Source organism: Eupeodes corollae, chromosome 1 (assembly GCF_945859685.1).
Source record: "Eupeodes corollae chromosome 1, idEupCoro1.1, whole genome shotgun sequence".
Taxonomy (NCBI): Eukaryota; Metazoa; Arthropoda; class Insecta; order Diptera; family Syrphidae; genus Eupeodes; species Eupeodes corollae.
Window position 1 is genome coordinate 179,628,595 of NC_079147.1, and position 22,650 is coordinate 179,651,244.

The following is a 22,650-nucleotide window of genomic DNA, read 5'->3' on the forward strand; positions in this document are numbered from 1 at the left end:
CAAATATAAATGTGTTCCTAAAGACTAAATTAATACAATACTTAGCTTATGTTTTAGACCCAAGATTTTAGTATTAAAGGAAAGAGATAAAAAGGCGGTTACAAAAATCAAAAATATAAAATGCAATTTTTTAACTTAGACCTTTTTACCTTAAGCCAAAGAATTAAATAAAATTCTCAGCAATCAATTATATGACTATTTGCAAAGGAAATAAAGTTTAAATCATTTTAGTATATAACATAACTTCTGGAAATTCCCATTAGTTTTGTGTCTTTATTTGAATCTATATGAAGTTTCGAGAAAACCTTGCATTCTATGCTCTTTTAGTATTGAAAAATACTTTTTAAATTTAATTTTAAGTGCTGATTTGAATTCATGTTAACCCATGCTCAAATTTTAAAAATATCCGTTTTAAACACTAACCTTATATAAAACACCAGTCAACAAGTTTTTTTTTGCTTTAGTTCGAATCCGACTTCAAAGTCAATCTGTAATGTCAAGCTTTTGAAATACCTACAACCCTTTATGCCTGGAAAAAAACTGTATATTAGGCTTTTTTAAGGCTAAATAAATTCTAATAAATTATTTTTGGCAATTAAATACAAAATGATTTTCTAAATCCCAATTCCTTATTTCGATATATCGTTTAAAAATGTTTAATATCTTACTTATTTTCCAAAAAATCCCCATTCGTTGTAAGTATTCAACTGCAATACATAAACCTTAAAAAAAATGCTGAAGCATTTATGCTTAAATGGTTCGCGTAACAGAAAAACTCAAAACGGTATAAAAGCAATGATTCTTCTTTTTTACGAATTCGCAGTCTTAAGGTTAGTTTTTGGAATATATTAAACAAAATAAAGATGAAAACGGCTATATCTGAGTTCCAGAGCATACAACTTAAATTGTAGTTTGAATTCGGAATAACCACTTAAAACTAACTCTAATGGGAAATGTAAAAAAACATAAAGGAATAACATCAAATATTTTTCAAATATTTATATCGAATTAAATTAGACTTATAAGACATTTCATAACTAGTAAGAAATTACGAAAACTAAGTGAGATAATTAAATAATTTAAACTGCGTCTAGACTATAAATTTTTGAAAAATCATCATCATACAATTTATTGTAAAGGTTATGTTGTGTTTTATTAACTTAGCCCTAAGAACCCGTTTTTGGCTATCTTTAGCATTTTAAGCATGACATAATTTTAAAAACCTGATGTGGAAGAAAAAAAAATTTAAAGACGATATTCGAATTCAGGACATCCCAATCAATTTAAAAAATACTGTTGTTTTGTAAATAATACATAAAAGAAGAGATTCGTTATAAGAACCAAAAATACTTTTAAATCGTTTTACGTTCAGCATTTTTTTTAAATTTGTGTGAGACAGGTGCAATTTTTTCGAAAAGTTGATGAAATACTATAAATGTTTTAACTGAGTATTGAAGAGAGGGATTATTTATTTAAAAAAACATCATGAGTTTTATTATAAAAAAGAACTGCTTCAGGAATGTAGATAGGTTCAAAACTATGTGTTTTTTTAAAAGTTGTATCTCAAAAACTTTACGTAATACATTATTTTTAATGTTGCATTTTTTAAGGACATCAAAACTTATTTGAAAACTATAATAATATGTACTAGTCTCTATTTTTAATTAAATCCGATTTATTTTTCATAAATGTCCGGTAGTGACACTTGTTTGTAGCATGGTAAAGATATTTTCACATTTAATTCTACTTCTGAAAAAGAACCTTATTTTATTAAACACAACGAAAGTTCAGAAGATCAAATATCAATGAATAGCAATTGATATTATTAATCAATTTTAATTAAAGATATTTTGGCTGTCAATTAAAATATTATTGTGAATTCTTATTATCAGATTTAAATGAAAAAATCGGAATTTTGAAAGGGATCATGACATAACAAAGGTCGCAGACAAATGATAATCAATTGGAACCGAAATAATCCCGCTGAAGATTTTGTACTTCATCAGTAAAATTTGGATTTGAGGAATCGAAAATGTTCATAACAATCAATATAATTACATCTTTTAATAAGAGGTAATCTGTTTTCTTTTTGCTGATGAATAAGAAATTTAAACGCCATCAGTAAAACAAACAAGTTAAAATACAATTTTATCATTAAACATTCTAAAATGTATCTAAGAAATACATTTAACTTCAAATCTTTTAATCAGAATCTAACTGACATTGCACCAATATTTTGCATAAAATAAAACTCAAATATGTTCAAAATGCAAAAAAAAATTACTGATAGCTATAGCCCAACCCTTGGGCAGCATTTGGTATAACGTAGGTAGTCGAATAATTTATACTCTCAGCCAACCAAAAATATGTACACTTTCAAGACTTAAAACGCCAGCAGATGGAAAATATTTCATTGATTCAAATATACAGTGTTGCTCCAAAACTATATAGCTACTTAATTTATTGTTTTGAATTTTTGGTGTATAATTTCTCAGGTTGAAATAGTTTTTAATAACTTTTTATTACTTAATATCGTTACTGCAATCGCAACAATTTCTGTTTACAAAAATAATTTTCTTGTAGCTATACAATAAAATAAACGAACATTTCTTGTATTAGTATCGTTATTTCTCTAGACAAAACTAAAGCAATTTTTGTGTAACTTTTTTAGAAAGTATTATATTGTATTTGCTATCGGCTCTCAGGATCGGAAACGGGTAACTTAGATTATTGATTAGGCCAACATAATAAGCAAGTAACCCTAAAATCATAACTGCCGGAACGCATAGCTTCTTAAAGGTGTAGTTGCGGGAGAACAAATTATTGTACACATTTTTTAAGTTGTTCTTGTGAGAGATAAAAACAAAGTTTAGATCCAAAAAAAACGTATAGTTTTTCTCCAATTTCTAATTATTTCAAACAAAGTAAGTATTCTAATATTTAATGCAACATTAGATGAAATTTCAGTTCAAAAATCTTAACAACGATTTTTTGTAAGTATCTAGCAAAAACGAACAAACATCACGAGATATATTCTGCTATATATTCATCAAAAGTTCTGAAAACTCCTGGCTTTGATGAAAGACCGTATGAATTTTATAAAAATGCATGTCCAGTCCATCTCTTATTGTAGAATTACAGAAGTTATTCACTGAGATTCTTGAAACTGCAACGCTACCATCATCTTTCAGAAAATCTATTATATACCCACTGTTCAAGAAAGGAGGTACAAATGTTTCTGTTTTCTACATTTCTCTTGAACAGACTGTTAGCTTGGTTAGAAAAAAACAACATCACCAATAAATTTCAAGCTGCATAAAGAACCAACTATTCTACTATGGACCAAGTTTATAATCTTATTTGCATAATTCAACTTCAACTCTGCCAAAAGAAAAAAGTATACGGTTTTTTCATCGATCTTAAGGCTTTTTTTGGAGATTGCACAACAGTTTAATATTCACCTTTTCTGGGTGCAGGGCAGGGCCATAGAGACATTCAAAGCAACTGTAAGGCAGATGAAATCGGCAAGGAACGGTACAGTGCAGAGGCATGCTTTCTCATTCTCAACTTCTCAACTAGTCAAACTTATATTACTTCTTAAAAGCGTCAATCAAATATCGCAATCTTATTATAAATGAATTTTCTACTTATGCATGTAACTCAATCTATTTACTAAGCTTATATAAAATAAATAAATAAATAGGGTGGTGCAACGGTCCGTTTGAGAACTAGGGCCTAGTGACTGACAACTCTCAACCATTCCTGTGTGCGAGTACTGTTGTCAAGGATGGAAGGGACCTACAGTTTTAAGTCGAATCCGAACGGTAAATTTTAGAAAGCACAAGAATTACTCTTGGAGAATTTTTCAATTCCTCGCAGAAGGCAGTACCCGTGAAAAAAACTTTAAGTGGCATAGCCAGGGACCGAACCCAAGGCCTCTCGCATGACAGTCCATCCTCTAACCATCATACCACGGGTACTACTAAGCTCATATATTTTTTTAAATTTCCTTTTCAACTTAAAGTTGTTGTCAAAACTAATTTTAAGCCAGCATTACTAATTTGTTTGTAAAATCTGAAAAAAATAAACTATCTATCTATCTATCTATCTATCTATCTATCTATCTATCTATCTATCTATCTATCTATCTATCTATCTATCTATCTATCTATCTATCTATCTATCTATCTATCTATCTATCTATCTATCTATCTATCTATCTATCTATCTATCTATCTATCTATCTATCTATCTATCTATCTATCTATCTATCTATCTATCTATCTATCTATCTATCTATCTATCTATCTATCTTTCTATCTATCTATCTATCTATCTATCTATCTATCTATCTATCACAAACATGACATGATAAACATTCTACAAAATGAACATTAAAATGGACGGTTTCTGAAAAACTTGATTCTTTTCCAATCCTTAACTCTTGAAAATTAAACGAGCACATCTGAAAGTTTTATACATTCAACAATCTTCTCATCAATTTGCCTTTCTATAGATGTATTGATTTTGAAAATCGGGTCGAGGAGAGGTCGGCAGGAGTACCACTTAAGCTTTTAACAAGTCTAGCTTTTATATTTGTCCTATAAACCAAACAAAATTCCTTGTAAATGGAAGTTTAACCTTTAAAGTGAACAACATTAAAGAACCATAAATATTTAGGAGGAATTAGAAACCTATAACTAAATATACCACCTAATCTTGAAAGTCTATCCTGTAAAAAGCCAAAAAGGACATGTAAATGGGGCAAAATTAAACACTTTTTGTGTTTTACCACTGTGAGTTAGGAAAGAAAGTTGTTTTTAGAAATAAATATATTTTATTTGCAAGTATTAAAAAAATACCCTTAGTGGTTATGTATTACTTAGTTTAAACCAATTTATCAATAAAAAGTTAAAAGTAAAAATAATTCCGGTTTAAAGTACATTTTGTTTGTACGTACAGTTGTCATTTCAATGTCATCAACGTTGAAAATTTGTATTGAAGGTAATCGATTTTGACCAAATATGTGTTTGAAAAGTTCAAACTAAGTTGACACGACTGGATGTTAAAGGCTTCAGCTCTGGCCTTTATCTCATCTAGCTCATAAGCAAAAGTCCGAACATCCAGAGTTGTCATCCTGAAGAATCTTTTTTTTTCAAATTTATTAAAATAGTCAATCAATTCTCTTACTTGTTCAGAACTAAACCATCAAGGTTTTTTTTATTAATTTTCCAATTTTACTTTTCGTATGATGGTAATTTTTGGTAAACTGAAAGTCTTACTCGCCTTTAAATGGCGCATTTGCTTATTTACTCCAACAGATTTTCTCAAATCTTCTTTGGTCCATGAAACACTTCTATATATTTTTTGAATGTATGTCTGAACCACCTGCAATAGAAACAAATATGAAATTAAAAAAAAACAGTGGCAGGTGAAAAATGTTGTGGGCAGTCATTACCTTTATATAAGTTTAATCCAGTTGAAGAGAATGATCATAAACACACTTTAAGGAAAGTGCTGTCATTGGTTTCGTTTAAAAAAGTTGACGTTTTTAAGCAAAACACTTGATTTTTATTTTTTTTATACCTATAATAAGCGGACACTCAAAATTATATTACTGCCTTTATTATGGAAAGGGAAAGTGGGCCCTGAGGCGCACCAGCATTTATTTTGTGGTTTTCAGACTTGAAGCCATCTAATACTACTTTTATTGAACGATCCGAACGCTTCACTGTTTGGTGAGATTAACCATGAGATAACCAGTAGACCTATTGCTGCGAAAGCCGTACTGGGCATTAAGAAGCTTTCGATCTTCAAGATATTTTTTGAGTTGATAATTAATCAGAGTTTCCATGACCCTGGAAAGAAGGGACGTTAGTGCAATCGGTCGGTAGTCAGAGGGTGAAGAGGATTCGCTTTTTTTGGGATGGGCTGAACAAATGCAGTTTTGCACTCGCCCGGAACGAGACCTGATGAGTAAGACAGGATGTATTTGAAGAGCTAAAAATCGATTTTATCCCTTTTGCCCCACTCTTCCCCTTCATATTTTTCGACTATAAACTTTTTGCAACCTTGCATTACAGGTCACTTTAATGGTATTTTTTGGTGCTGAATTTATATCGGTTAACCATTTTTGGGTTATAGCACCGGTAACCAAGACATAACGTTTGAAAGAAAAAAAAGTAGTTGTTGCTATGACGTAAGTGAAACGACAAAAAATTTATAAAATCTGACAAAAATATTTACTAGCATATTCACACTTCGATGAATGTATTTATTTACTATCAAGCGCATTTTCTTTTTTGTTAACTACTATTTGGGTATATCCAAAGAAATTTAATCATTAATACAAAACTGGGGAAAAATAAAAAGGGTGTTTTTTTGGGAGATATATGTATAGTTATTAAAAATAAACAGTCGTTGATTTTCTATTCGTTGTTTTAATTTTATTGAATATAAATTTTACATTAGTGTAATATGTTCCGGACCGACGTCGTCACTGTTGAAGCACTCTTTTTCGACTACTCGTCTTCCTTCTATATCCAATTCAGTATACCGATATTGCTGAGTAGGCGGTACCATGCTAATGCCCTGGTGGCCCAACTCTTTAATTAATTACTTTTAATTTTAATATGATTAATATGATTTTTTATACTTCTTACCACGGCTAGGCTGTGTCCGTTTATCGGCAATGACTCCCGAATGTTCCTACTAATTGGAGTAGACTATCAATTCAACACGGCGAAAGGTTTCTTTCTTAAAACTTAAACTTAAAAAAAAATAGGGTTTTGTTGATTTTTTTCACAAAAACTGCAAAATGTAACAGAATTACAGAAATGGGGTTTTAAAATTTATAATAAATATAAGTGATTAATTTTAAAACGGCGGCAGTGCAGTGCTTTTGCGTTGACGTTTTATTTTTATAAGGGTCCATTGGACGGACTAAGACTCCTCTAATTTTTAAATTATAACTCAATCAACTGCTAGAAAAGTACTTAGGATTATTGCGATATATTGCGCACTTCTAAAATGAACAATGTAACTCTGATTTTTTATTAGCTGAAGAAATATTTTGAAGTATGAAAGACTTCTTAATGACTGTTAGAAAAGCTTTTGTAGAAATTGCTTCACTGGAACCAGAAAACTTAATATTTTAATTGCATATGATAGAATTTGACACCAAGCTCTCTTAGTATTGATGAATCTCTTTTTCGTTGTTTTAAAAACTACCTTTCTAACAGTTCAATACAAACAAGTTGTAAATGGTGGTGTTCCTCAGGGCTTTACTTTGTTTTCAACTCTCTTTTCTATATTAATAAACAATCTCTTTTCTACCACTTCTAATGTGGAATTTCAACGCCAGCGTATAATAAGCTTCTTAAACTCGATCCCGACAGCATTGGCTGATGGGGAATAATAATACCGTGTAGAATTTATCGCTTTAAAAACTCAACGCTGTCTCTTGTAGTTAAAACTTAACCATCCCTTATCTAGAAAACTAATGACCTTTCAATACTCAGTATGTGTATCTAAGATCATCTTTATAAATTTATCACATAATCGACGTTACCAAAAATTCATTTTGGTGCTTCAGATTTTTCCAACAATGTAAGTAATGCTTACCCCTTCTAATCGTGCTGTAGTTTACAAAAGTCTTTTTCCATACAAAACGCATATGTGGACAGGTGCTCCTAAAACAAGTTTGAAGTCTTTTGGATAGAATGTAAAAAAGAACTTTGAAAATGATAGACGATTGAACTATCACCAAAACATTAACATCACTCAACCAACTTCACCAATGTCTCTTGCCTTTCGTTATTTTACTGATATTGTTACGAACTATGTTCTGTCAAACTTGCTGATAGCATTACCTCTTCAAACCATTTAGCCTATATACTCGCTCTTCCAGGAATGCTAATCAGTTTACACTTGAGCTTACTGTCAAGTATAGATACTCTTCATTTAACCGCACATCAAGAATGTGAAATGCTCTACCCAACTCTGTTTTTCCCTCTCACTTTGATACTCAAAACTATAAGACACTGTGTTTAAGTGTTAAATATTAATGGTATTAAAAACCGCTTGAATGTCTGTAATTATTAAAAGTACATAGTTTATGTATTAAAAAGATTTATACACATATGGTGAGACCAACATTTTAGAAACCCTACATTACTTAAAAATCTTTATTTAATAAAAAAAACTTGACGTTTTTCTTTTTCCACCAACGAACTCTTTCAGATGTTGTGTAATCCAAAAATTTTATACAATTTCTTCTTGATTTTCGAAATCGGACCCTAATTTTCTGAGTTATTACAATTGTCGTGCAGATAAAACGAAAAATATTCAAAGTCGAAGTAAATCAAATAGAATCTTTGAAATAATATTAAAAACTTTTGGTTCTGCCATTTTTGCTCCAATTCTTCCTTTGAATCTAAGATGTTGTTCCCCGGAAACTAAAATATAACTATGGCAAATTTAGACATACGTTTTAAAAAATTTAAAATATATTTAAAATAAAAAGGCACAGTATTAATATTTAGTCTTTTTATTATGAGTGTATATATATATATTTGTTTCTTTTTTTGTAGTAATTGTTGTCTGCCATTTAATTTCTTGTTTCTTTTTTTATTTTTTGTTTTTTGAAATAATTTCAAATACAATATAATAATATACATAAATTTATATTCATATTATTTTTGTTTTTTTTTGACATTTTTGTTTTCTTAATAAATTATGAATCTTAAATAGTAAACAAAACTTGTGTATTTAATAATAATAATAATTATTTTCATTACTTTCGTATTTGTTTGCCTCACTAATAATAATAAATATTTTGTAAGTAATGCAGATGTGTTAAAATGTTAATTAATATAACTATGTACAAAATAACAAATAAAAATAAAAACAATTTCTTCTTAAAAACTGTTTTTTATATTGTAGTATAATTAAAAAATACGTTTTTATAAATTTTTACATTTTGTTAAATACATAATAATATGTAGGTAATGATTTCGTATATATATATTTTTATTCAAAAATTACAAAATTTATAAGTCAGCAAAATTAAAGAATTTAAGAATATTAAATAAAATGTTTTTATTTTTTTAGTGTATACATACAATTTTTGTTTAAATATTATTATTATTATTAATAATACATGAATATATTTATATAGATTCGAAGGTACAGCAACTTATAGTAAGAACAATGTTTTATGTTTTTTGTTTTTCTTGTTTTTTTCTTTATTATTAAATTCTGAATAAATAAGTTTATTTATTTTGTTTTTTAAATACTTTGTTTAACAATTGATAGGGGACATCTTTATTTTGTATTTTGAAGATATTTTCATGTAAATTTTTTTATTTATTTAAAAAAGAATCAACAGACAATAAAGAGAAAACGAAAACAATTATTATTGAAGGTATCTTGATGTTTTTGTTTTTATTTTTATTTTTATTTTTGTTTTTTGATAACTATTTATTTATTTATATTTTAGGTATGGATTGAGGTTTGTATTCTATGGTGTTTTGTGTTTTTTTTTTACAATTGTTATGAAAACAAAATAATTATAGAATTATTAGAAATGCTTTATAGAATTTAAAGAAAGCATTTTGAAATATTATTTTTACCAGTTCTTGAATACAATTTTACACTTTTTACACAGCCAATCATTTCGAATCCGTGATCGAATTTTCGTCTTAACAAAACATATTTCGATCACCTCGTACCAAATTTGTTGATTTTCAAATCGATTTTACTCGTAATATATATTTCAAGAAAATTCAAAAACAAAAAATGAAATTCTATGTACAATGAAGTGTGATTTTCATACTAATAATAATAATGTGTTTGCTTTTTGTCACCTTTGGAAACATACTTAAAAACTATCATTAAGTTTTTGTAATTGTTGTAATTTTTTATGTTTTTTGTTTGTCTAAGTTCTTGATTTTTGTTTAAATATTTTGTTTATTTTTTGTGACTTGTGACTATTTTTATGTTTTTTTTTGTTTATTATGCGCTTTTTGTATACGGTATGAAAATATCGGCAGTGGATTTAAATTTACTATTTCTTATATTCAACGATGTTTTAATTTATTTTTAATGTTTTATTTATACAATTTTTGAAGGTGCTGGTTTTTGGTGTTTCAATTTTATATTTACTTTATTTTGTTTTTGTCTATATATACGCTATAGTGCGTAACTTTTAGTGTATTTCATTTTTTTTTTTTGTAATTTATTTAACAATGGTTTTTGAAACTGCACTTTAAGTGATTTTTTTGTATATTTTTACATTTTTGTTTATAAAGATTTCGTATTTTTTTAATTATGTTTTTGCTTATAGAAAAATACGTTTTTTTCTGTTATTAAAATTCAACTGTTTTTGTTTTGTAATAATAAGGTTCTACATTTTTATTTTTTGTTTTGTAATTGCATTTTGTGGTGTGAAAATATATAATATCTATTATTTTTATAAATTTACAGAAGTACTTTTTTGTTTTTTGTATTGACAAACTTGAAGTAAATTTTGTATGTACATTGATTAATTTCAAGTGCATAAGAGTTAAATAAAATACTAGGAATTTGTAGCTGGAGAAATCAATCAAAATAATAGTACAACTTTGTCATATGTGTACAAATCAAATATTTATAAGAGATCGCATCTTTTGATTGTTTAACATGCTTCATGTTTGTGGAGAGAACAGATAAGACATTTACAACATACTCGTATTTCAACACACCAAATGTCTTCTTGGAGTAAAGCAATGTTCTTTTAGGGACTTTCAAGAAATATTCACAGCCTATGCTCCTACACCAATCTTATGAAAACAAATGAAAACATACAAAATTTTACAAAATATACAAATACTATTTTGAAAAACAAAATTCAGCTGGGTTCAAATAGTATTCGAAGTAGTGAAATATTTTGAGTAATGGAACCCTGAAAACAACTTCACTTCATTTGGGAACCTCGTTGATAATATTTATAAAGGGCCTATCTGGTAACTCATATTGAAAGTCCGCTCATGTCACACTCACAAAGTTCCATGAAAGAAGTAGAAAGCATCTGTGAACATTAACTTACGTTTACTACCAAATTTACAATTGCAATACAACTCACAACTATTAGGATTGATATTGACAGTCTTAGTAAGCAACACGCATTGGTTTACCGATAAAGTACGTAGGGTATCAGAAATGTCGCTTGTAATTTCATTTACATGGTTTTCCCAAGTTAGAGAACAGCTAATATTAACGCTGAGATCTTAAACAGTTTCTACGTATTCAATGGGGGCATTACTTAACATAATCTAGAGAAAGCAAAGATCAAGAATATTATAAGAATGAAAAGGGTTCAACCCTTTTAAGTAAGACCAGTTTGAAATTTTGTCAAAGTCTTCATTGATATTTATGCTCAATGAGTCCAAGAGAAGAACTGAAGTAAAATTGAAAGTCATCAGAGTGGTTTTTGATAAAACTTGGAAGTTCATTGACATAAATACAGAATCGTATTGGACCGGAAATCCAACCTTGAGGAACACCGAGAGAATTAAAAGCCACTAATTTGAACTGCTTGTTTTCATTTAGTCAACAAATATTAGGCATACTTAGCGAAACTTGCAGACAAATTTTATTGCTGCAAAAGTATTTTACACAAAATCAAGTGTTTGCTTGTGTCAAAAGCCTAAGAAAAATCAAATAACAATAAGAAATATGCATTGTCCTTATCCGGTGGTCGTCTTGTTTCTTCAGCCATGCAAAGATTGCTGTTGTGCTTTTTCCGCAAGCCAGATTGTTCTGGAGGAAGCAAAGAGTTTGCTGCAAGATAAGTGTTGATTTGTACAAGCTAAATTCTCTCACTTTTAAAAAGTGATGTGATTTTTTGTGTCTTCCCAAACGTCTAGAAAAACTGCAGACTTATTAAGTAAGTTAACATCAACATCGTAAGCAGGCATATCTCTTGCCTTACCAAAACTAAAATTACGCAGGTTCCTCCACAGTTTATGTTCATTTAAGGAAGAACTCAGTTGATTAGACAAACGGATTTCAAGTTCAAGCATTATACCATTGTTGCATTAACAGTCTTATATTGAGCGTTACCCGTGTTTTCTCCTATCAGGCAAAATATTGGTATTTCATAAGTTGTATTTAATAAGTTGCTTCTATAATCGAAAAAGAGATGAAAAGTCTACATTTTTATATGTTCCACGTTCATATTTGGTCTATAAATTACCCCTAAAAGTAGACTACTATCGCTTCCGAAAATATAAATGAACAAATATGTAAGACTGCTACCTGCGTAAGATTTAAACTAAAGCTTGCATTTTAAAATAGATTAAACAAATATTGCCACACTTTCTCTAACACGGTCAAGAAACCGAAAAGAATAGTAATCCTCTACCTGCTCAATTCGTCATTTACTTAATTTCTCAGCTATGTTTCGGTGACACAGACCAAATCAACATCAGATATCAGAATATACTGTCAAATTGAAATGGCTACAGAAGTGATTAAAAGACACGCTGTATCACACAATCCGCAGCGTCTTCAAAGTCAGACCTAATCCGAAATGGAGGCTCTGTTAAATGTGCAAAATAATTGTTGGAGGTTAATAAGAAAAAGAAGTATTACAATCATGAACTACCCTTTTAGTGAACTTCAAATAAAGAACGAAAAATCATTTGTCGACCTTCCGTAGAAAAGCTCTGATTAACTACAGTGGTAAGTGCCCACAATGTTCAGTACTGATTTTAATTTCTTTTGAAGATTTCCATTGAATAATCAAAAACAAAATTCCATGTTAGTTGTTGCCTTTAAAAAATTAAGGTTGTACGGGTAAGGTTTGAGACTGCGTCCAAGTTGGTTTTCATAAGAGATACCAGAAGTGTTTCCCTTTCTAATTGACTGACTTCTAAGACGCATTCATTCTTTCTGTGCTTCCTTAAAACACAGGCAGAAAGGTCCCTTGACCTAGCCTTTTCAATATGCATCAAATACCTTTGTTCGTCTAATATTGAAACGCACTCATACAAAATATTTTGTCATGCTTAAAAAGTCAGCATTAGCTAGGACTAAACGTAGACATTTGGAGTATTCGAGGGTAATTTAACTATTTATTTTTTTGATTTTTTCATATCCTCCATCCATTGAGAGCCGTAAACTTCGTTACAATAGCAGAAACAGCCGTTAATTGTTTATTTAAAGCTGAAGTATCAGCATATATGTAATAACATTTGTACAGTTATATCACCATGAGGAACTCTCTATATGATTTTCGATATCGTTTATAAACAAGGAAAACATTAACGGGCTTAAAACACATCCCTGTGGGGCACCAGTCAAAACAACATATTCAATAGCAACTGCTTCTTACCCTTATACAACAAAAAAAAACTTTCCTCTAGCTGAATATGCTCATAAGTCTCCCTTGAGTCTATTGAGGCCCTTTGATAAAAAATTAAATCTCTAATTAAGAAATCCACCGAGTCTTACATCAATTGACTTATCTCTCTATGTCTTGGCTGCAAAGTAGTCTTAAAATTAGGGTTCTAGAAACAATCATAAAACAATGATAAGAAAGAAGTCTTATGACTCATGACATAAGTTGCACTACCAAATTAAACTTTTTTAAATAAAATTATCATACAATATTGTTTTTTTTTCCATATCAGATTTAAACAAAATATTTAAAATGCGTTTTTGTAAAATTTAAAACTTTATACAAGATATATTTTTTTTTTTGAGGTTATATGCGTTTGAAGGTATCTGCCGAATCATTTTATTTAAAGTTGTCATTTAATTTTTTTCTTCAGGTTTTAACATTGTTAAATTTGTTGTTTTGTTTTTTTTTTTTTTTTCTTTAAGTAAGTATACTAATGTGTTTACTTTTTGTTTTAAATATGAAATGGGGAATTTAAAATTCTCTTCGTTTTGTGAAAAATTGTTTACATAATATTCATTATTTTGTTTGTATTAAAGCCAGTAATGCACTTTATTAATGTACTTTGGTATAATTTGAATTGTGTATAAGAATCTATTTATTTATTTTTTGTTTATATCAAAAGAAGTGTTTTTTTTTTTAAATAATTATTTTCATTTTTTCTCTTTTAAAATCGACCAATTTGTTTACTTATCTGCACCTTTTTACACATCACATTTTTTTAAACTTAAAACATTATAACTTTATATTATTTGAAGTTTTAATACTTAAGAAATTTATGATTTCTTTTTGTCTCTCTTATTATGTGCAATTAACTTTATTGTTTTTAAGTTCTAAATTCTATTATTTTATTTAATACTTTTTTTCTTCTTCTTTTCTTTCACTTTAATTGTTTTTATTTTTGTTTTGGTTTCATGAATAAAAAGCAATTATGTATACACAATTTTTACAATTTTTAATTTTGAATATTTCTAAATGGTATATCTAATATATAATATAATAATTATATTCAAGTAATATGTGTATATATATATTTAATATTTTTTGGGTTGCAATTTATTTATATAATGTAGAATAATTTGTTTTATATAATATATATATATATAATATTTATTTATATTAAATTTAATTTGTATTATTTTTATTTTGAACTTAAATAGAGGTATTTCTATTTTCCCAAGTATTTTGTTACCTTTCTCCATGTTGCTTGTCATTTGGTTGTTGTTGTTGTGTTATTTTTTGAGTGTTTATGTTCTTCATAATTTTTTTTTATTTTGGTTACTTACTCATCATGCTTTTATTAAACTCAAATAAAAACAATATACCAAGAAATAAAATTAAAAATGCAAATTATGATGTAAATAAATCCATGAAATAATTTCCAAAAATTAAAGAACTAACTTTTTCATGATTTCTAAATTGGGACTGTTTAATTCTTCTTTTTTTTAAGATTTTCAACATTTCAATTGGCAACAGAAAAACTATAAATCATCTCATCTGGTGAGGAGGGTTAAGTTTACAAACAAAGCTCATAGTTTCACCTTCTCGAAATCGATTCAAAATATAAATTGAAGTTCTGAATTTATCAGTATAGTTTTTTCGAACTCAAAACGAATGAATTTCCGTGTAATGCATTTAAATATTTACGATTTTCAAGGGGTTTGAATTCGACCAGATAGGTCGGAAAATAAAATTTAACTTCTTTCGAGAGAAGTTACAGCTTCTACTTTGTAGTTGAGAGAACGGACAAAGCATTTAAAATGATTTTTCAGCATGCAAAATGTCTTTTCCATAACTTTTCGAGTAAAAACTATTCTTTTAAAAAACTGACACATTCAAACCTACAGCTAGCTGGTGGACCAACACAATGCAAATAAAAACAACTTAAATTTATAAATAATATATAAATATAAGAATTTATACAAATCATGACAACCAACAGATTTAATTTCACCTGAAGTGATTTCGAAAAGTATTCGAAGTAATGAAATCGATAGAATGGTAGAACCCTGAAAACTAGCTGATTTTCTATATTAATTCAGTAAACTCAACATTTTCAGCACAGTGAACTACACGAACGACAAACGGTTGCACAAATTTTGTACTGGAATTCAGATTTTATTTTGTGTAAGCATCTTATTTCATCATCGAGTTTACTCAAGAATTGAAGCTCATTGAAGCCATTTAAAGCGACTTACGCTCTTCAATTGGGAAAGCTGTGAAGTCCTAAATAGGAAACCCTTTATATACACTAGTTTCCACGATTAATCGGTCACAGAGATATATATTTTCGCAATACATTTTTTAAAAGAATATTTATGAAGAGTGTAAAACTTATAACCGTTTTATATAACATTTTAACACATTTTAATTTTAAATAAGCCAAAATTACAAGACAATAATTTAATACCTTACACATAAATGGCCACTTAATATTTCGTCCTTTAGTTGCGTATCCTTTCGATTCGACAACTTTCTCAAAGCTTTGAGGTATTCAAGAGACAATCATACTTATTAGGACTTTTTTTGCAATTCTTCAATTTTCTTCAATGTTTCTAAAGCTCTTTCGAGCAACGTGCCGTTAAATTTCATCAAATATATTCTCGATTGAATTTTTGTCCGATGACTTCTCTGTGAACTTGCTATGGGTAGTTGTCCTGGTAGAATGTACAATCGTCTTACATTCCGGTCTCACTGACACTAAACCTCTTATGTTGTTTTAAACAACTGATATTAGCCATCTGGTACATTTAACCTTCCACAAAATGTTAGGTTCTGAGCACTCGAACTTGCAATACATCTTCATACCATGACCAACCCACCGCCATGCTTCACAATAGCTTGAGTATGCTTATGAGACAATTCTTCATTTGCATTCCGCCATACATACATTCTATTATCTCTGATGGTTTCTTTGCTGATTTCTTTACTAGTGGTCGCTTTAAAAAAATCTTTAAAGATTCCGAAAATAAGGAGGAGGATTTGATTAGACTAAAAAAAGTAGCTTTTCATCGTTTTGGTCCAGCTTTTTTCCTTTTACTTTTTAGATCATATTATGAATCCTATTTTACATTTTAAATCATGAAAATATGTAATATGTAATATCAATAGCATTCTCATTTGAAACAAAAAATATCGTTACAGAGTTAAAACAGTGAAAAACCAGCGAGTGTCCGAGAGAGGTTAAATTAAAGAGTTGTGTTTTGTTTATGAGCTAATTAATAATTTGAAATTTAATTTTATTTAATACGAGCTGAAATATGCTTTAAAATGATTATAAGGTTTACTAATTGCATACATTTTCTTAAAGGAATTGCATTTGGAAAATTAACATTCTCTTTGGGAATCACTGTATATATTTTATTTTAATACATCAAATTATAAGGACTTTCGCTTAGCAAACTTACTATTCAAATAATTACATTCCAATGTGAGGTTTAAATGAATTATTCTCACTACAAAAGAAAAATTTTATGAATGCCAGTTGAGTATCAACTTGTGTCGTTAGCACTATTATTTATGCCCTTTCGTATTCTTTTTTGTGAAATACAAAATTGAAATTAAAGTTTAAGAACGAGAAATTTGATGGGGAAGAGGAGTCATACTTTTTTCTATTCAGTTGCTGTAAAGAAAGACAGATTTTTGATAAAGCTTTTGCAAAAAGAAACATGTATCAATGTTTGGAATATCAAAAATTTAATTGTCAACATACCGCATTAGGGGCATTAATTTCAAAAACATTCTTTAAGTAAGTATTTAAAAAAAATCTTGCATTTACAGAAAAACCATCCTCCGTTGAAATCAAAACGAAACCCAAGTCCAAAAAATAATAAAACACATTTTTATATACTTTTAAAACCGATAAAATATTTTGTATATTAAGAAAGAAAGAAAAATAACTATAAACTTAAAATTTACCATAATATATTAATTAATAGTAATATTTTTTTAATACAATAATAATAATATTAAAAAGAAAAAAAAAAACATTTAACATTTGTTTTTTAATAAAGTTAAAAGCATAAAAAGGAAATAAACGAAAACAAAAAAGAAAAAAAAAACTCATTTTTAAATATACTATGTGTATCTTTAAATGTTTTTTGTATATATATATATTTATAAATCTTCATTAAATTTAACTTAATTTATGTATTTTTTCTTTATAACTTAACAAAATTATGTTTCTTTTTTTTTAAATTATCAAACAAAATTATTCAATCGTGTGTTTTTCTATTTTTGTTTTTAATTAATTTTAAACTTAAAAATAGAAAATAATAGTAAAACGATAATAATAAGAATAAAATATTTTCATTTGTTTGTTTGATAGGAATTAAAACATACGAAAAAATAATAATAATAATAATAATAATAATATTACAATTCCATGTATAGTGTGTGTGTATGCGTGAACAGTAACATAATAACGTAATTTCCATTTTGTATCATCTATGAAAATTTATTTTTTAATGTGTTAATTTCTTCGCTTTTATTTTTAAATATAATATAACTCAACAAGGTAAAACAAATTAACTATTTAAATACATATATATATATTTTTTCCTGCATGTGTATATATTTTATTGATATAAATTATATTAAAAAAAAAACAACAAAAAGATTGTTAATCATTGATAACCCAATTAGTTCGTAAACTTTTTTCATTTCTCCTTCATTCTTATTTACTTTCTTATATTGATTTATATGAGTGGCATATATAAATTTAATTTTGTTTATTTTTCTTTAACAATTCTTTTAAAATCTTTTTTTTACAAATTTATTTTCTATGTATTCTGTATTTCTGTTGCTTAATTTCGGAGAATAAATTGTTATATTTACAAAAAAAAAAATAGTGTAACACCGTCTATTTATATTTGTATTTTTAAACTAAATCAATTTTATTTCATTTGCTTTTCTTTTTATAAGTTTATTTTTTACAGGTAATTAAATAAGATTTTTTGTTGTTATTGTGTGTGTTAAATTTAAATTCATATAGAATATTTATTTTTTGTTTAATAGTAATAAAGCAAAATTTATAACCAATCACTTATTTCGTGTGTATACAATTATGAAACTAATTACATAAATGTATAAAATATATAATATATACCTAATGCATTTATGCATGTATACAATTGTTTTGTATATGTTTTGTTTTCTTTTTGTATTTAAAATTATACAATTTAAATTCAATTTATTATTTACAGATATTTATAAAATGTTTTTCTTTTTTTCTTCTATTTTTTACATATGTATATGTCGTTTTTTTGTTTAATTCTTTCATCACATTTAAATTGTTTTCATTTATGATTTATTATAAAAAAAAATAATAATAATATTCAAGAAAGAAAATTTAAAATGGTTTGATTTAAAAAAGAATTAATTGAATATTCAATATTAGAGAACAAAATAATATTTTCCTATTTGTTTTTCAACAGTTTTTAACAGAGATGTTATTTTACTCAAAATAATATCGATTTAACGAAACTGTTTCAATCACATCACAAGTAGAGGAAATGCTATTTACATTTTAGTCAAAATAATGTCACATCCAATATCTGCTACACGATTTCATTCAAACAATTTTTTAAACGTCTCGATAGAACTTAAGAAGTTTAAGGATAGAAATGAGATTTAAAAAACAAAAAAAAACACAAGTGGATTTATATCCCATTATACAAAATTGAGAAATAAGAAGATTCCAGAGAATCAATTTGTTTTTAAATGTGTTAAGTTATAAAATCCACCTTTTTTTTAGAAAAGTGTTAAAATGCTAGAAGAGAAATTTAGTTTGATTAACTCTTAACATAAGTCCTTTAGGCGAAACCTAACTTTACTTTAAATATAATTTTGTCATTAGTTTAAAAGGCTCATTTCAACTCTGTTCAAGAGAAGGCAATGTAAATAGAATTGTCCCTATAATTGTAAAAGTCGAACTAATGGAAGAAAGAATTTATTTGAAGTTTGACCCTTATTTTTCTTTATCAAATGAATAACATGAAATTTCAAATTAAGACAAGAAAACTTTTTTTAGCGAATCTTTATTAAAGCAAAGCTGAGAAAATTTTTTCAAAGACTTATGCTTCTAAGATTACAGATATCTCTGGAAATAAATATTCCATCAGTTTTTATAAAAATAATCCCTTGGAGAAATCATCTTGTGTTTGATGTGCCATTTAATTTAATTTAAGAAGTTTTACTTCAATTTGAATAATTAACTAAATTATGAAATATTTAAGTTTTTATCAACATTTTTTATTTTAAGCATGTTTTTAAATCTTAATTTCCATCTCTGTTAAAAACTGCTGAAATTACTTCGAGAATTTTCACATTGTTTTTTTTTATAAACTGTTTTGGTTTTTTTTTTAATCAATGACATTTCTGATGATTGTTAAAAATATGATTTGAATTTTACTACGTAAAAAATAAAAATTTACTTAATTTGTTTTTACTTTAATTTAAAAAGTTACATAATTTTTTTTATACTCCATTTTATCACACTGAAAAATTATATACTTTTACATATTCATAATTTTTGTTTTGAGTTATTAATTAATTCATATTTAATTTAGATGTTAATTTTTGTTAGTAAACTTATATAAAAAAGATCTTAAACATTATTACTTGTTTTTTTTTTCTTTTCTCTATTTTCCTTAAGAACTTCATTAGACTTGTTTTATTTTTAAATTTAAATACCCAAAATAAAAACGTGGACATAGATATCCAATCCTTGGTATACGTTTTAATTATTATTAAATATGTTAATATTATTTTTATATATATAGATATATAAATTTGTTTCTATTATTTTTGTTTTGTTTTAAATAATTAAATTAAATAAGCTAAGGTTTATCATTTTCTTTTTAAATTCTATTTCAATTTAAGTGTATAAGTTTATATATGTATATATAATATAGATCTAGTTTTCTTTTTTTGTATTTTTTTTTGAATTTTATTTTGTTATGTCGCAATGCCACCAAACCACAGATTACCATTTTTGTTTTGTAATTTATTTTGTTTAATATCTTTAATATTTATATTTAATAGATAGATAGATATTTAAATTCTCTTAAAAACATTTTTTTTAATAGTTTTTATTTTTTCAAAATTTTGTATCCCATTATTTCCGATTTTTCAATTTTTTGTTTTAAAAATTTTCGTATTGGTCAACTGTATCCTTAATTTTTTTGTTTGTATCTTTTTTAATATTTGTTTATTATTTAAAAATTTAACTACAATCGATAAAGATTTTTTTGTCGGTTTTTTGTGAAAGTATTTTTTTTGTTGTTTTCTTTTTTTTAATAATAAATTATGGAACTAACTTTAGTTAGCTTAAAGATAGCAGCTGGTGTAGGAGCAAGGATTGTGTGTTTCCTTTATTAGGGTCACCTTGTTGTGCTGCTTCCAAAGAAGTCGGCTAAAAATGAGGAGAGAAGAAATAAAAAAATTAATAAAGAATTATAAATTATAAGTGAGTTTTTTTGTTTTTAGCAAGGAACTAATAGAGATACTCATAATAATGCAGTCTTGTCCTCAAGAACTCTGGTTTTTTAATGTTCTCTAACATTGGAATATATTATTTAAATATCTATGAGTGTATTCGATAGTTTAGAATATTTTTCATATTCCTGCTTTTGGCATTCAGGGAAGAGGTTGAATTCATTTGAGAAATACTTTGAATTATTCTTTTAATCTTGGAATTTTATTCTCATTCAGTTTTTAGGGCTCGTGTTTGATTAAGAACAAAATAAAATAAACAATGCTGCTTGAATGGATCTAAGAGGATGTAGATAAAATTAGAATGAGTATAAATATATTTGGATGTTACATCTATTCTTAAAACATCCTGAATTCAGGGTTAACTTCACGATATACTTGAGTAAGCAAGTCAAAGCGTCTTTTCATCTTTCCAACATACTAATTCATTAATTAAATAAACAAACGATTTTGGATATCAATTATTTTATCATGCAAATCTGGCTATGAGACCTGCTGAATTGTACTAACTTACCACTAATAAAAATTTTTATGTGGACTGGACTTGTCTTGTGTAGTAGTATTTCTAGTTGTCCAAAGTCGGAAACAGTTTAGGGAATTTCGGTTAAGTATACATCATTCCTCTCTCTTTGGGTCATTTTAAAAGCTAAGTATAGACGTGAAAATTAAGTGAAAATTATTTTCAGGGTTTTATCATACGATCGATTTCATAGTCTCGAATACTTTTCGACATCATTTCAAATACAATTAAAGCAGCAAACAATTTTTTTGTATTGTCAATACTGTCTTTATACAATTCCTAGAGTAATCATTACCTGCAGATTGACGTTTCTTAGCGGAAAGCAGTTTTCAAATATCGGTTAAAAAACACTGATATTGCTACGGATCGCAGCGCAGACGGAAATAAGTCTTCTTTTTAAGGAACATTGTTTTACTTGAAAAGTTATAGAGAAGACATTTGTCGTGCTACAAAATACTTTTGAATGCTTTGTTCGTTTCTTCAAATATGAATTAGAAGCAAGTTCACACAAATCAGGTTATTTCAAAAACTAGTTAAGCTGCGTTTTTTGGTATGATAAAAATTTACTTCTTTTTTTAAATCAAAATTCCCTTTTTTCGAATTCAAATTAATTGAAAAAGAAACTAATATCGATAAAAATGAATTTCAAAACCTCAAATTTTCATTTTGAATGGAATTTTATTTCATTTCGAGTGAAAGTGGAATGTAAAATCTAGCTGATTAAACTACTACGGCAGAGTATAAACGCCTGAGGGGAAGGACAGCTTAATGACATTTTATTAGAAGAATAAAGTTCATCTTAATTGGCATAGTTTGTAATTCATATTATTTTGGGGCTTATAGTTTTCATATGCGATGGTTTTGAAATTACGAACTTTAAAATAGCTCACGAATGGTGTGATAATTATTACGTAGAACTGTCCTGCTAGAGATGTTGGTTTTCAATCACAGCTTGTGTTACCTGAAGTTTTTATGAGGTTAACTTTCTTTTGTGAGGAAGATCCTCCAAGAGCAATTCTTGTCTTGAAAAGTGGTTTCATTAGGCGTTCGTATTCAGCATTTAAACTTTACTCAGGACTGGTTGAGAGTTGTAAGTCACTAGACCTTAGTTTTATACGTTGCTACTGTTGCGCCACCTAATTTATTTATTTTATTCATTTCGTATCAATTCTTTTAACTGCATAGATGAAATATA

At 27.3% G+C, this 22,650-nt stretch overlaps 1 protein-coding gene across 10 annotated transcripts in view; it reads right to left on the reverse strand.

Moving 5' to 3' along the window:
* Positions 1-19,441: 19,441 nt before the first annotated feature.
* LOC129945021 (uncharacterized protein DDB_G0283357) overlaps positions 19,442-22,650 on the reverse strand; it is a 353,725-nt gene continuing 350,516 nt past the window's right edge. For all 10 annotated transcript variants that reach the window (XM_056056442.1, XM_056060109.1, XM_056059447.1 and 7 more), the window contains one exon: positions 19,442-20,855. In XM_056056442.1, coding sequence (XP_055912417.1) covers positions 20,824-20,855 — 32 coding nt within the window. In that variant the 3' untranslated portion in view covers positions 19,442-20,823. The remainder of the gene's footprint in view (positions 20,856-22,650) is intronic.